The sequence below is a fragment of the Pseudopodoces humilis genome, chromosome 6, assembly GCF_049639895.1.
Source record: "Pseudopodoces humilis isolate 2021_Gansu_Grassland_sample_001 chromosome 6, ASM4963989v1, whole genome shotgun sequence".
NCBI classification, from domain to species: domain Eukaryota; kingdom Metazoa; phylum Chordata; class Aves; order Passeriformes; family Paridae; genus Pseudopodoces; species Pseudopodoces humilis.
The window spans coordinates 21,750,665-21,765,991 of NC_142205.1; the positions used below are offsets into that span (position 1 = coordinate 21,750,665).

Here is a 15,327-nt window from a genome sequence, read left to right on the forward strand (position 1 = left end):
TTCTTGTCACCTAGTAACTTTTTAATAGTCAACATCAACTCAGAGTTTCTGAGCTAGAGTTTGGTTTGTGAAATACAGTACTTTTAAAATTTCTGTTTAGGCTAGAAATGCTAAGCAGTGTGGTAGCCTGAACGAAGGACAACAACTTGTAGAAGTGTTTGAGCAGAAAAAAAAAATTGTTGTACCATATTCTGAACATAAAATGTATATGGCTGAAAGTAAGATTACACCTGCAGAGAAATCAGGGAAAGACCTAGGAAAAATCGGTTACCTGAACTTTCAGGGGAGAGACACGCTTCTGACAAGTGACCTGGATAAAGGAGGTTTGGAGGAGTATGTGCTTGGGCTGACCTCTTTAGCAAAAGAGCTGAGCAGATCTCTCAGCCAGCAGCTGGAAAATGTTACAGAAATTATTCAAGACACCTGCCACTTGCTGAGTGCTCTCCATGATAAACACAAAGAATTGACTGGAAGTCCAGGCAAGTATGGAAGGACTTGTCTGTGAGCAGACACACTGGGTACATTAGATGCTGAGGTCTGCTGTCTGATATGCTTAATGATGCTTATGATATGCTTAATGTTCATTTTTTAGCATTTCATAGACCAAATCAATTAATATTCCCACAGTTGTATCACACTGTGGTAGGTTTTGAGTCCATTCTATGAGATTCAATATGAAATTCATAATTCTCATTATGTGATCAAAAATTATAGAAGTAAAATTAACTAAACAGAATTGTTCAAAGTTTTATGTACACTTTACTTTAGTGGGGTTATCTTGGCCAGGCACCAGATGCCAACCCAGTAACCACCCCCTCTTCAATAGGAAAAGGAAAGAAAATAAGATGGAAAAAAATCCTGAGTTGATACAGAAAAAATCACTTAAAATTACCATCATGGGAAAAATAGACTTAATTTAGGGAAAAATTAATTTAATTTATTGTCAATTTAAATAGATTTGGATAGTGAGAGGCAAAGGCAAAACATTGAAAAAAGACCTTTCCTCCACTTTTCCTTCTTTTTTTCCACACTCAACTTCACTCTTTCATTCCCAGTTCCTTTACCTCCTCTCCCTCCCGAGGAGTGCAGGGCAATGGCAAATGAGGGCAAAAGTCTGTCCATAACAGTTCCCTCTACACTCCTTCCTGCTTATACTTTTCCATACTCCACTGTGGGTCCTTCCCATGGTCTGCAGTTCCTGTCAGGAAAAACTGGATTGTAAACAGATATTTCTTGAGGGTATATCTAATTTCCTTGGCATCAGGTCCTCCTCAGGCTGTGTGCTCCAGTCTGGTCTCGCATGAGCTGCAAAAGAATCTCTGCCCCATTTCTGCACTAACTTCTTTCTTCTCTGACCTTGTTTTCAGGGCTGGTTCTCACACTTTCTTTTTTCCTCAGTCCTCAATTTTCTCTGGTGTTCTCGTCCTTTCTTAAATATCTTTTCACAGGGGCTTTGCTCCATGCTCAGCTCAGTCCTGCAGTAGGTGGACATCAACATAATAACAAATATTTATCAAAGGAGAAGAGAAAACTAACATTTCTATCTAAGGTGTATCAACATTAAACCTTAAAAGAAGAGTATCCAACAGTCAAGGGAGGTGTTTCTCCCTCTCTACTCCACTCTTGTGAAACCTCACCTGAAGCACTGCATAAAGGTCTGGAGTCTCCAGCACAAGAATATGGACCTGTTGGAGCAGGTCCAGAGGAAGGCCATGAAGATGACCAGACAGATCAGAGCATCAGTCCTTTTAAGAAAGGTTGAGAGAGTTGGGGCTGTTCCGGCTGAAGAAGAGAAGGCTCAGGGGATACCTTGTTGCATCCTTCTAATTCTTAAAAGTGGCTTTTAAAAAAGAGGAAGAGTGATTTTTTTAATATGGACACTATCACACATAGTGCTAGAACAGGAGTAAACAGTTTTAAACTAAAAGAGGAGAGATTTAGATTAGATGTTAGGAAGAAATTCTTTTCTTAGAGAGCAATGAGACACAGAAGGAGGAGAAGGCGGCAGAGAACTTGTGGATGCCTCATTCCTGAAAGTGTTCAAGGACAGGCTGGATAAGACTTTGAGCAACGTGGTCTACAAGAAAGTGTCTCTGCCCAAGACAGGAAGGAATGTTGTAAAGAACCTTAAAGATCATCTCATTCCAATTCAAACTGTTCTTCTATTCTATGATGACTTTATGATGCAAAGAGAAAGTGATTACAGACAGAAGTATTTAGCTATGCTTGTGTTTCTGAGTCTTGATCTACATATTTATAAAGTCTGTAATAATAACAAAACACTTGGGTTTAAAAAGCCTCCTTCTAGGCTCCAAGCAAGCTAACTGTCCTGCTGGCCTCATGGTTTATGTGATTTTTTTTAATTCTTTTTTTGTCAGGTTTCTAAGAACCATTCTCCTTCCAAAAAACAGCTATTTCTCACCTGAAAAATTCCCTTAAACCACTCACTCAGCAAAGAGGTTTGGAGACAGTTACATATAAACTACCTCTGTATTCTAAAGCTGTGTTATTAAACATCAGAAAAAGCACAGAAAGCAAAGTGTAATTGAATGCAAAATGTGTCTTTCCATGTGACACAATTGGATCGTATATGGTTACAAGGCCATACCTTTTCTTGCCCATATTAGCCACATCTACAGCATAGGAAAATGCCATTGCTTTGAATTACCCTGTTATCTTCAAATTTAATTTCAGGGAAGTTTAAAGGGTTGTACAATTTGTTTGAGGATTTTTTTTGTTTGTTTTCTTTACAAAATGCAAAATTAAGGGGGGGAAATGTAAATTCTGTCAGTTTTGCCTAAGCTTGAACTTTGCCTTACAGTGAAACTAGGAAGTGGTCTTTTACTACCTCTTCTCCAAACAAAGCTCTGTTATTTCCAATCTTTTTCTTTTATTTCTCAGTCCTGTTAAACTGTCTAGAATTTTTTCACTGCTATAGAAGTGTCTGTGGAAAAACAGTAAAATAATATATATTTTTTTAAACTACCAGTGTAAACTATATTTAAAAATGTATTTTCTTCCCTTTTTCGTTATTTTTTTCCAAATGTAGTCAAAGTCTAACAAGTCACTTGGAAACTGACAAAGTATTAGAAAGGAATAATTATTAGACCAAGTTAAATAATAAAAAAACTATTCTGAACTGTATTTTTTGTTGGTTTAAATTAATCAGATGTAAATAGAGATGAGAGGTCTATCTAGATCACATAATATTACTCATTGTTATGTGATGGCATTCTTAATAAAATTATTTTCCAAGCTGAAAACCTTGAGGTATTTATATACCTCATATGACATTGTTTGAAAAAGTGAATGTTAAGTCAAAGGCTTCCTGTAAGACTCGTAGCAGCCCTTTCTGTTTTCCTTGTGTGTATCTGTACATTGTAAGTGGAGAGCATACCATACTGTGTGGTACTATTGTCTTATTTGTACTGACTTGCATGAGATTTAACCTGCAAAACAAAATTATCCAGGATCTCATGCAGCAAACAGAAAGAAGCAAAAAATTTTCCAAGGTTTGCAATATATCTAACTAATGAAGATACCTCTCCAGTTATAGGGGCTGACAGCATAAGATGCAGGAAGAGCTCTAAGTAATACATTTTAAATCCTTGGAGACAGTATCAGGAATAATTTTTAAAAAGAGGTTTAAGATTAGAAAAAGAAGGGATCATAAAATATGCAAGTTAGAATCTTACATGAATGTCACATAGTGATTGTGTGCTTCTTGTGGATTCTTCTTCACAAAGTGGTTTTAATTACATGCAAGGGCAACCTTCAGCATTCCTATAACTGGATATTACAAACTGCTGAGCTTCAGTATTATATGCAGGTCAGTGGTTTTGTGTTTTCATCTATTCTTCATAGCAAAAAATTCAGAGCTGCTAAGGTCTGAGTTTAAAATTAGGTCCATATATAACAGCCTTGCTAGAGACATATGTATTAGAATCTTGCAGGATTCAATTTCAGGAAATATAATGTTTATTTTTAAAGATCTCTCCAAATTGATTTGACAATCAATACCATGCTTTGGATTGATTGTCATTAAGAATTTAGCTAATGTCTGATCTTTAGAAAAGTGTTCATTAGAGTTGCCAGAATAAAACTTTGACAAATACACACACAGTTGTTCTTAGACAAGTACAAAAATGTACTTGTCTATACTTAGTTCTTTAGAAATTGACTCCACCTGAATAGCAATATATGAAAAAACATTAAATGGAGGCCAGGAAACAGAGTGTGCTTCACATATTGAATGGTACTATGGGATTCAATAAGTATGCATATAATAGTTTTCACATTTTTGTCTAGCTTTCATAGTAAAATTTAATTGGTTATTTATTTGTTGCCTCAGGATACAATAGAATTATAGACTATCTGCAGAAAGTGAAGGAGTATTTGATAAATACAATCTCACACCTTCAAGAGGCAGAAAATAAATTTATGCTGCAAGCTGCAGACAAGATTCTCAGAACCAGACTGCTGAAAATGCTTCTAGAGAAACAGATGTACGTTGTTCAGAAGGAGAAGTAACAAACTCTGTGCAAGCATCTTCCAGTCCGAGTCAGCAATTCCAAAGAACTCCTTCCCTGAACAAGACAGAAATCAAAATGTTAATCAAAACCACACAGGTGAAATTAAAACTGTAGGAAAAATTGCATCCTTAGAGGAAAGCCAATTTCCTTAAGAACAGGACACTGGCAGAGAATCCCCAATGAAAAAGGAAGATGATGAACACCACCTATCAGTGGTCTCTTTTACAGAGAAAAAAGAGTGCAATGGGAAGGAGAAATTTCATGGAGGTAGCTTTGTTACTGAAAAGCTTCCAGAACTGTCTTTTCAGGATGCTCTTACAAACAGTGAGGAAGACATTTTGTCTGGGACATTGTCAGGCATTTGTGACTGAAGCATCACAAACAGTTTTGAACAGGAGAAAAAGGAAGTAGTCCGGGACAACTTAAAAGGGCTAGAAAGTGAAGAGCACAGACTGACAGAGAAAATGGAAGACAGTAAAATGGAAAAAAATAATGAAATTTTTAGAAAATACCTAAGTACCTTCACATCTTCAGCACAAACCTATGATCTTACTAGTGTGAATCTTTCTGTGAGTGATTCAGAAGAAGTACAAAAATCTAGATACTGGATGAACAAAGAATAAGCATATATTCTTCCTTTTTTTAGGAATAGATGTACATAATTATTGCTTATTAACTTATTAACATGTGTGGGTGCAGAAACTCAATATACATCCAGTGAACATCTGCTGGTCATGCGCATAACAGCAGTTTACAATTTGAACATGCACAATGAAGATACTTCCTTTTGGTCTAAAGTAAACTCTTAAGTTTCTATTTGCATATTTTTTTTTTTATGCCAGAGAGGAACTGGGTCTCAGCCAATAAAGTCAATGATCCTCAAATTGTTTGAAATCAGTAGGAAAGGACTACAATAAGTTATACAGTAATTTTTAATGTTCTGAAACATAAAAATTTTCATTATTTTCTCATTTATATATAAAAATATTTTTCTGAATTATCTTCTTATGCTTCATTATAGCACATCATTGAAGTATTTAATTAAAAATACAATACACTACCCCACTCAAAATGCAATTTTATTTTTTTTAAATAGATCTCTAGTCAAATGGAGTGGTAAAAATAAACAGGAAGTAGAGGAAATAGCTTGTTTTATTAAAGCCCCTGCAACTGTTCTGGAGAATCTGAAATGTAACATACTCAATGACACTAGTTCCTTGGTGGTGGATGATTCTGAGGAGCTGGTCAGCAATGTCATCAGTATTGAATGTTATGATTATGAAAAACTACTTTTCCCTATCAACATTGCAATCCCATTTACTTCATGCTTCAGAGGAAATTATCGGGAGATTATAGTGAAGGTGACTGATTTGAACTTTCAGTCAAACTACTTAACTCCTGTTTCTTTGCAAGAATACCAAGGAAACCATAAGGTTTCTCTCATCAAAGCCTTGTAAAAGCATTTGAGGTTCTCAGTTAAGTCTCTTGGAATTTTTCAAGTTGTCATTATTAAATCATATTGCCCACTATGTGTGGTTAAACAGAATTTTTCTTTCATTTTTTAAAGCACTAATTCTATTTGAAAAATAGTATTTAATAATATTCTTTTTTTCACTTCCAATGTTAAGCAAATGCTTGATCCCACAATACTAAATGGTTGAGTCATATTTCATGATTATTATAAATACATGTAATGCATTGCATTATTTGATAAAAGTAAAAGTTAGGGAGAATCACTGTGCTTTTAGATCACAACAAAGTAACACAGTTCCATTAATACAAGTACAGACTCTATCTAAAATGAACACAGGATGGTTCTCTTTTTAAATGCAGAAGTGTTGTGGTGGACCAAATTCATCACCTAGTTTATAAGTTTATTTCATTTCACCCCAGTCATACACTGGAATATGAATGACATCACATGATGACTAGAGATCCCCACGTAGCTGGGCATGCAGGTGGCAATAATACTCAATTTATTTCCATTTCATACTTTGCTCTATAGAGAACGTTACCTTCTCAAACTGTGAAACACAGCTTCCTTTCCCTCCAATATTCTAACCCCACATTCTTTTTATTCAGAAAAGCTTTGCAGAAGTGAAAATTTATCATCTAGGTGTTTTTTCTGTATTGTCATACTTAAAGAAGGAAACATTTACTGTTCCAAAGACAGGACTCTTACAAAAGCTAAACATGGATTCTAGAATCTCTTTCTGTTACCATCCAGAAACATTCAGTTCTCCAGCACCTATGCAGTTAAAGGTAAGCTTGAAATATGTGATACTTGTTCCATAAGCCTGTTATCTGATCAGTTCTGAAGTCAGTATGCCAATGATGTTGAAGTGCAATCTCTTCCAATATCAGAAGTCTACAAAAAGTGGTTGCAGCTTCACATCCTGTACACGCAGATTTCCTGTCAGCTTTGTTAAAACCACATGTCAGGCATAGATTTAGCTAAAAAGGTCTATCTACCTTTGTTTGATATAGTTCAGAAAATACAGTCATTTTCAATAAAGATGTGTCAACTCATAACTTTAGTTGCTTGGCCCAGTGGTGAGAACATTTTTCTCACTGACTTCATCCTTGGTGCCAGCAAGCGCAACAAAAGGTTTTTATCATGTATTAGTCTTTGGCTGAGTTTAGTCTCAAACTGTGCTTCAGTTATGTTTCTCCCTTTCCCTATTAAGATGTTAATTTGGAAGTATGGAGAAACTAAAATTATAAAAAATACAGATTAGAAAAAGTCTCAGAAATTTTTCAAAATCTGAGGAAGCTCATGTGTTTCAAAACTTGAACTCAGATCAGGAACAAAACAATATAAATATTTTAGGCAATAAAAGTTCCAGTTTTTTATGACTTTCAAGCATTTTTCTGTGCTTTGTATGAAGTGCTGTTACTTTGGTTAGGTTGTTCTTGGGTTAAAGAGAGGAGTCTGACTTCTGTTATAGCCTAGCCAACTCCAAAAGATAAATCAATTTGCAAGAAAATCCAGGCATGTAATGGAAGATTTATTTTTTTGCAACTTGATTGTACAATTTCTTTCTATATTTAGATTCAGCCAATTGAGCCATCATTGGTTTCAGCATTGAAAGCAAGACATGTTATGTTTCACTCAGTGATATCTACTAGCACACTGGTTCATGTCCAGCATCCTTCAGCTCAACCTTTTAATAGCTCGGTCACTATTACTCTACCATGTCCTCCAAACCCAGACAAGAAGAGGCAAGGAGATGAGACAGGATACAAGAGCCATTAGTGCTACAGTAAAGAGGGTTTCTGCAGCATACCATCCTCAGTAAGAACCTCACTTCAAATTCACCACTTTTTACAACATCAAAATCAATTAATTTTAACAGCTGTTGGTTTATAATCTCTTGAATTAAAAATATGTTTGCTCTTTAATATAGATTGCAAAACTATGAGCTTTATTAGAAACACTAGAGCAAACCCTCAAAATTTCCATGCTATAGCTTCACCAGAAAAAATAATACAGTATTTGATGTATCTTATTTAAATATGCTGACCACTACATTTCTAGCAGGAGTCAAAATGAAGACTGTGAGCTTTTTTCAGCAAGATATATTGAGACATTTTCAATAAAGTTAAACATTGAACACAAAAAATGGGCATGACTTAAAGATTCTGTGTTCATAACACACCAAGCTGATTTGAGTCTGACCTTTGAATTTTCTCATCTCTACTTGTACACATTCCAGTGGATGCCTGAGTCAAAATGCATGGCACAGTGGTTCATAATAAATCAGTTTTATGTACTAGATAAAGGTCTAGATTTTTCCAAAGCATGAAGTACAATATTTCTAAAACTTAGACTTTTCGGTATGTCTTAAAAAAAAAACATTAAAACATGAGGACTCCTAAAAAAACACTCTAAGTTTCACCAGTTTCTGGAGAATTGAAAAAAAATCTTTTCATAATTATATCATTCACATACTCTGGAGTATATTTCCAGATACAGAAAAAGTCATCGAGGAAAGCAGAGGAGAAAACAGCTACAAACACAAGCTTAGTTCTTTCTGCAGAACTATTTTTATCTTATTATTTCTGTAATTACTTGACTTTCCAGGGCTGTGAGCGCTTCTGTGAGAAAAAGTGGGGACAGTCTCAGTGATACTTTGAAATAATTAGGTTATGGAAACAAAGAAGAGGGGTGGAAGGTGTTTGATGATGTTATTATCCAGAATGCACAGAATGGGCTTGTATCTTTTGAATTCAATGAGCATTTAGAAAGGTAATGTATGAATAATTTAACAAAATTTTATTTACCGAAATATTTAGTTCTGTGTTTACAAATAAGTGGAACTTAATAGTGCTAAGAAATCATCCATTTTTAACCATTACCTTGCTCTTAGATTTGTTGCTCACAATTACAAAAAAAAACCCCAACTTTTTCATTTATAGAATGTACACAATGTGGTACATAAAAACTTAAAACAGGAAATACAGATATCAGTCTTAACTGGCAAATGTGATTTAGTCTCTAACTAAAAAAACATAATGTTTTTTAAATTCTTATTACAAAATATTATCTTACTTTCATGTAAAATTCATATGTATTTGAAATCACAGCTACATAGTCAATATATTCTACACTACAAACACAAGCAGATTTCCACCTTTTCATGTGTTGAAAGCAAGGATGAATAGGTAGCAGAAGTTCTCTTGGAGGCTGAGCCCCATATTATTTTTAAGAATAAATTATTAGCAGTTGATAAAGTTATTTAAAATAAAGCCTTTTAATTTAATTTTCTTTCCTTTTTTTGTATTTATTTATTTTTAATACAGCTTTGTGGTCATTTGCCTGTCATTCCCTTTGGAAAATATGTATCTTCTCCTCTTTGCTCAGGCTCTGGAAGAAGCTCTCCAAAGCACCATGTCTAATGTGATACTGTATCAGAAAAGAGAAAATCCATATAAAATAGTAGTTTTGCTATCTGCATCCAAAGAATTGACCAATGAACTTCAAAATCTCCATGAGGAGGGTTATTTTGGTCCCCCAGAACCTACACAGCAGTTCCCATTAAGACAAGGAGAGCAAATTCATTTTAGATTTAGAGGAAACATTTCTGCTTCAGGAAAGGCAATTAATTCATGCATCTGTATGAACATTATCAATTACCTCAGCTATTAAAAAATCCTGTATGGGAACACTGGTAGTTAGTCACAGTACATTTAGTTATTTCAGTGTTTTGTTTCTGGTCAAAGAAAGGAATGTGGAGCTTAATGAGAAACTGCTCCAGCTCTAAAGAAAATGATCTACCTGAACGAGCTCCCGAGCAACGTGCTCTAAATGACCCTGCTTTGAGCAAGAGAGTTGAACAAGATAATCTTTAGATATCTCTTAAGCGCCTGTGAATTCTGTGAAACCTGGTCCCTCAGAAATATACAGTATTTTAAGAATTCTTTTAAAAGGATGGGTTTCTGTCTGCTGTTTTGTCTGTGTAAATTCACTTAGAGTGAGCAAGAAACTAAGGCAAAATATTGCCTGTTGTGAGTTCCACTGTGATTTGTGGTGATGAGTTATGCCATTTGTTAGCGGCCTAGAAAATTCCACATAGTGGCTGCCACCATTCAGAGTCTTGCTTAAAGGGAAAAGTGATAAGAAGCCTCTGAAAGCTTTTCACCCAAAATTGCAAATAGTGTCTTCTGTCTGATTTAGAGGGAACATAGAAATATGTATTTGGCCCTCTGAACATTTTATGCATAAACTCTCCCATTGAAAACTGCATGTAATCTAAAGAAAGGAATATTCTCAAAAAGAGAAGTCTCCAGCCCCTGAGACATCCGCTTATATACACAAAGGACAGTGTATACAGATGTATCAAATAAATAGATTTAGAAAACCTAAAACTGCATCTACCCCTCTGCTGCCATTCATTTTGTTGCTACAGATAGACATCCATCCTGAATAACCAGAAAGCAAATACTTCTAATTCCATTCACAACACCCTTTTATTTTTATTCGTTATGTACATACCTCCTTTTCTGTTCCTTAATTTTCAACTTGTAGCACTGACTTCACCATTTATCCTTTAAGCTAGTTATTAAAGGGCTAAAAAAGCTAGCTACAAAGATATGCCTACTACTGAAGCAAGCTGACCTCAGATGTTAAAAAAAGCAATTATGATAAAGAGCAACCAAGAAACAACCAAATGTTGTGTGATTACCTTTACTTGACTCATGCTAATGAATTTGTTTAGATGCCATGTATCTGAATGCAGGGTAAAAACATTTTTTTAAAAAAACATTTTATTATATGGACTGCAGAGAATAGAGAAGACTTCAGCAAATTCTACAGACTGATTTTTCATTCACAAAGACAACCAAGGCTTCCAAATTAAAGAAGTGGATGAATTTGGTAACCACAGTTCACCTCATTACACAGGAACAGCAGTGTTTTATAAAATTACCAGGGAGATGATACCAAAGAAATGGGAACAAACCTTACCATATGATGAATATCAACACCAGTCTCCACTGTGCAAATTAGCATTAACATTGCCCAGGGGGCGTTTCTCACTTGGTAACATTAGAGACCTTTCCCTTTGTGCCTTACCATATATTTATTAGAAAAAGGATCTTGGTATGACTTTTGATTTACAAATACACACAAGACTTCTGGTGCATCATCGATGTACAAACATTCTCAGAATTTCTCTTAGCTGTAGGGAGGGATCCATATCCAAGTAAGTACGGAAGAATTTCTGGCAGAAAATTTTCACCTATCTACTCTCCCCAGCTGTTACAGCATTGTGAAATTATTAGTGAAGTTTCAGTTATATCATTCTTGTTTCACTGTCTTGGGAGCACAGAATTGCAAATTGTAGGATCGTTAAATGGTTTGTGTCACCTGTCTTCCAATTATCACCTGATTATACTATTATTCCTGATTAGCCTCTTCAGTACAGTCATATGGGCAATTATCTCCATCTCTGGTGAAAGCTAATGCTATATAAATTAATCTTTAATATTTCTGCAATTAAATCTCATTGAAAACTTTTCAAAGAGCCTATATACCAGCATACTATACTGCACAAAATGCTGCCACTAAGCTATTACTATCAAAGTTGCATATATTTTAATATCAAAATATCTACAGAAACAGTCTAAATCTCTGGTGACAAACAGTAGCATGTCTCTGTTTTTGAACTAATTTTTAATTGTCTTTACACTTTTCTCAACAAAATTATTTTTTTTCCAGATGATAGTTAAAAGAATCTGGAATGTCTGATTTTGGTCATGACAAAGATAGATGGAATATTTTTAAGGCACCCATTCTGAATACTACACTTTCACTCATTTCTGTAAAATTCCCACCTAAATTTCTTTTGCAGAGAAGGCAGTAACTATACAATCATAAGTCATTTTTTATATGTATATGCCCTCATTATCCACTCACAAATATATTGCTGGCAGTGATCAAAAGAGTCTTTGTTTACTTTGTATGAAACAATTCACATCAGTTTTTACTTTAAACATGTATTTTTACAGAAGTAATCTGATCTTCACTAATGATTCCTATTTTTTGTGCTTTCATTTCCTCAGCAATGGAAAACACTTGTTCCTCTAACCTATTGCATTGAACACAAGTCAGATACAGTGCATTAGGTCTGATGTCAAGGATGTGTGTGCAAATCTACTGATTTTAAAGATTTTATATTTATGTGACACAATGGGCTAAGGAGGTAAAAGAGGAATTTCTCCTTTTCTGTCTGCCCTGTTTGATGTGCTGCTGGAGTCTGGTCATGTCTGAGAGGTCCATTTGACAGAGCACCTCAATGTTACTGGCAGGGAATGCTTTGCAAAAATAGATTGCTCTAATACGTACAGACATTATAAAATTACCATTCTGCTGGAGTTTTATGTCTAATGACTGTCTAACAGCAGAATAGCACACTCTTCCCTGCTTCAGAAAGGCATTTGCTTGGCTAATTGAAGGGCCTTCCAGACTAGAAAACTGCTTTGGCTGCTAAGAGTATTTTACTTAACCTGCCAACCAGAACAGCAGGACCACATGCCGGTGCAGCTGAACCGTGGGTGAATTCAGCACTTCACCACAGACACTTAATCTTTAAAGGCAATTTACTGTTTTAGATCTAATGCATTGTATGCTATTACACTATTTCTAGACAATACTAATTTTCAATTCTTATAATTTTTACTACTTTTTTAACACTAAGTAGCATAAAGTGGTTCAGATTAAAGTCAGCTCACGGGTAATTGAGTTCATCTACAATAACTTTGAAAATCTAATACAGACCTTTGAGGTGGTAAATTCTCATCAATGAATGAAAATAAATTTAAATACAAATGCGTAATTAAACAAAACCAGGGAAAACTGTCTTGGAAAAAAAGCAATGCCCCCTTCTGGAAGAGCTTTAAATACCCTTTATTCTGAGAGGTTTTTAGTCATGTCATTCTGTCTTCACATTGGGGCACATCCAATGACAGAATTGCTGTAGAAGCATGCAAAACGAGACAGATTCAGATCATAGAATCCTAGAATAATTGGGGTTGGAAGGGTCCTTTAAAGGTCACCTAGTCCAACCCCCAAGAGCAGTACAGCACAGGATGGTTTTGCACCACTATGCAGTGTGTAATTTGTGCATCCTGTGGATACCAAAATCACCTCCCAGGATGACTGCATACAGACCTCATGAAAAGTTGTTTAATTCACAATAGGTAATGGTTATGAATATATTGACCTTATGGCTGTGCACCCAGTACATTTGAGACACTCCAAATTTTGAACAATATTTAAAGTCTGTATTATAGAAGTGATTAAGATAAGCTCCATAATGCTCAGTATATCAGAAAGAAAATAATAACTTTTCCAGTGAGAGTTTAATGCTCTTAATTCCCCAAGGAAAAACAGACGATCAGTGAATAATCCTCAGGCAAATCTCCTTGGGAGAGCCGTGAATAAACAGCCAGGTAATACAACTGAATGTGTGTGACAAACGTAACATGGGCTCTGACAGAAGATAATTTTACTTTCAAAATAAAAAAATAAAAAAAAAAATCTCAATTTCACTCCATACAAACTAATCTCTTTTTGTGCTCAATACTTACATAAGTAATTTCTTGTTCTATATGCAGTAGGAAACAACACTAAAGCCCAGAAGACTTCAGTCTTTCTCAGCCTTAGATAAAACAGGACAAAGTATTTTTTCTTCCTCTCCAATGTTTAGAGGAAGAAACAGGGAAAACTTTTTACCTTCTAAAGGAATCTTTTGAATTTTAATGATTTTTCATGGTGTTTTATTAAAAGCTGAACTATGTAAAGTGAATAACTGTAGCTGCAAATACAGTGTAGTTACCTGACCTAACAATAGCTACTACATACCTAAAAATTGTTCTTTCCCTTGAAAAGAAGGCAAAGTTAATGCAGTATTCAAAATTAGAATTTGTAGCATTTACAGAAGTACTATACAGATTTTCTATACATCACTTATGGCATAATGCTATCAATCAAACATTTGTAAAATAGCATGAAGGATGAACTTTTTATGAGATAATAAACAAATAATTTAAATAAATAAATAAATAAATAAATTTGATAGATTAAAAGTTTATTAATTTCTTTATTTTAATAGCTATATACTGTTTTATACTTGCTGATGGTGTTAATTGGTTTTTAATAATGACAAAAATAGTCTTTGTAAGTAGAACAAATTTTTAATGCTGAGTTAAATCCCCAAGATTTTACTGCAATCCACTCCCAAGTCATACACCTCACCTCTTATTCATAATCATTTCTCTTTCCTCAACACATTTTCTTTAATAGCATGAAAAACTGATCCACTGTCCACAAAGTACAAAAAGATTTTTTTCTGATTCATCAGGAAAGAAAACAACCATTAAATTAATATCAATATAAAAAAGAGCTATACTTGCTATTTTTTTTAATTCCAAGATTTGTTTCAGCTCTTACTGACACTTGAAAACGCCATATCAGGAAGGAAATAGTTAACACATTAAGATATAGTCAAAGGAAAAAAGATCTGTTTACCAGGAAATGCAAAAGCTCTTGTAAGATATTGTTGTAGTGGAATACTTGAACATCATATAATTTTATGTATAAGAAAATTCAGTTTTACTGGAAAGCTCCAGCATAATTGATGGATCAGTTGCAATAAATACTGAAACCCTTTTTATTAATTGCTAACTTTCCCCATTCAGTTCCCAAAATTATAGATCATTGCTGAATCTGTTCTTGACCAAATTCACTTTGTACCGCAGAGCAGTTACCAAAATGTCATTGGAAAGGAGATGGGATGATGTTTTCACCAAAGTATAAAACACACCCTATTTAGTAGGGGGGTTTACCTACTGAGCCTCCAGCTGTAAAAAGCTTTTCAAAAAAAGGAAGATTTATTCACTAATTTTTGCTCTTCAGAGGCCCTATGGGACAACTTGCTGCTTTGGCTTGCAGAAGAGCTTGCAGAAGATAATACATCATTGTTTGCTTTATGTTTACCTGTTTGACAGAGCGTAGTTCAGCTTCTTAGGCTGAAGTGCCCTGATAATTTCACACACCAGATCTATGAGGTGCTTTGCTGCTGGAAAAAGACCCTTCCAAAGTCGGCTGATAAGCAGCAGCTCCTGTCTCGCTATTTGCAGAAGAGTGGCAGAAGCAATCTTTCAGAAAAACTTCATTTAAAGTGGCAAAATAAGGTGTTCACTTGACAGAACCACTGGCAACTCACAGCCTAATTTCTCTTTTTTCTTGTTGAAATGTATGAATATTTCCATGATACTTCTGGAAAGAACAAGT

The 15,327-nt window shown here is 34.8% G+C and overlaps 1 protein-coding gene across 1 annotated transcript; it reads left to right on the forward strand.

Annotated features, from left to right (window-relative positions):
• Positions 1 to 208: 208 nt before the first annotated feature.
• DTHD1 (death domain containing 1) lies at positions 209 to 11,120 on the forward strand. The gene is given in 9 exon segments (XM_088056467.1): positions 209 to 479; positions 4,352 to 4,526; positions 5,629 to 5,965; positions 6,678 to 6,794; positions 7,585 to 7,754; positions 8,617 to 8,781; positions 9,336 to 9,630; positions 10,772 to 10,881; positions 10,883 to 11,120. Coding segments are annotated over 9 exon segments (1,878 nt in total).
• Positions 11,121 to 15,327: the final 4,207 nt, after the last annotated feature.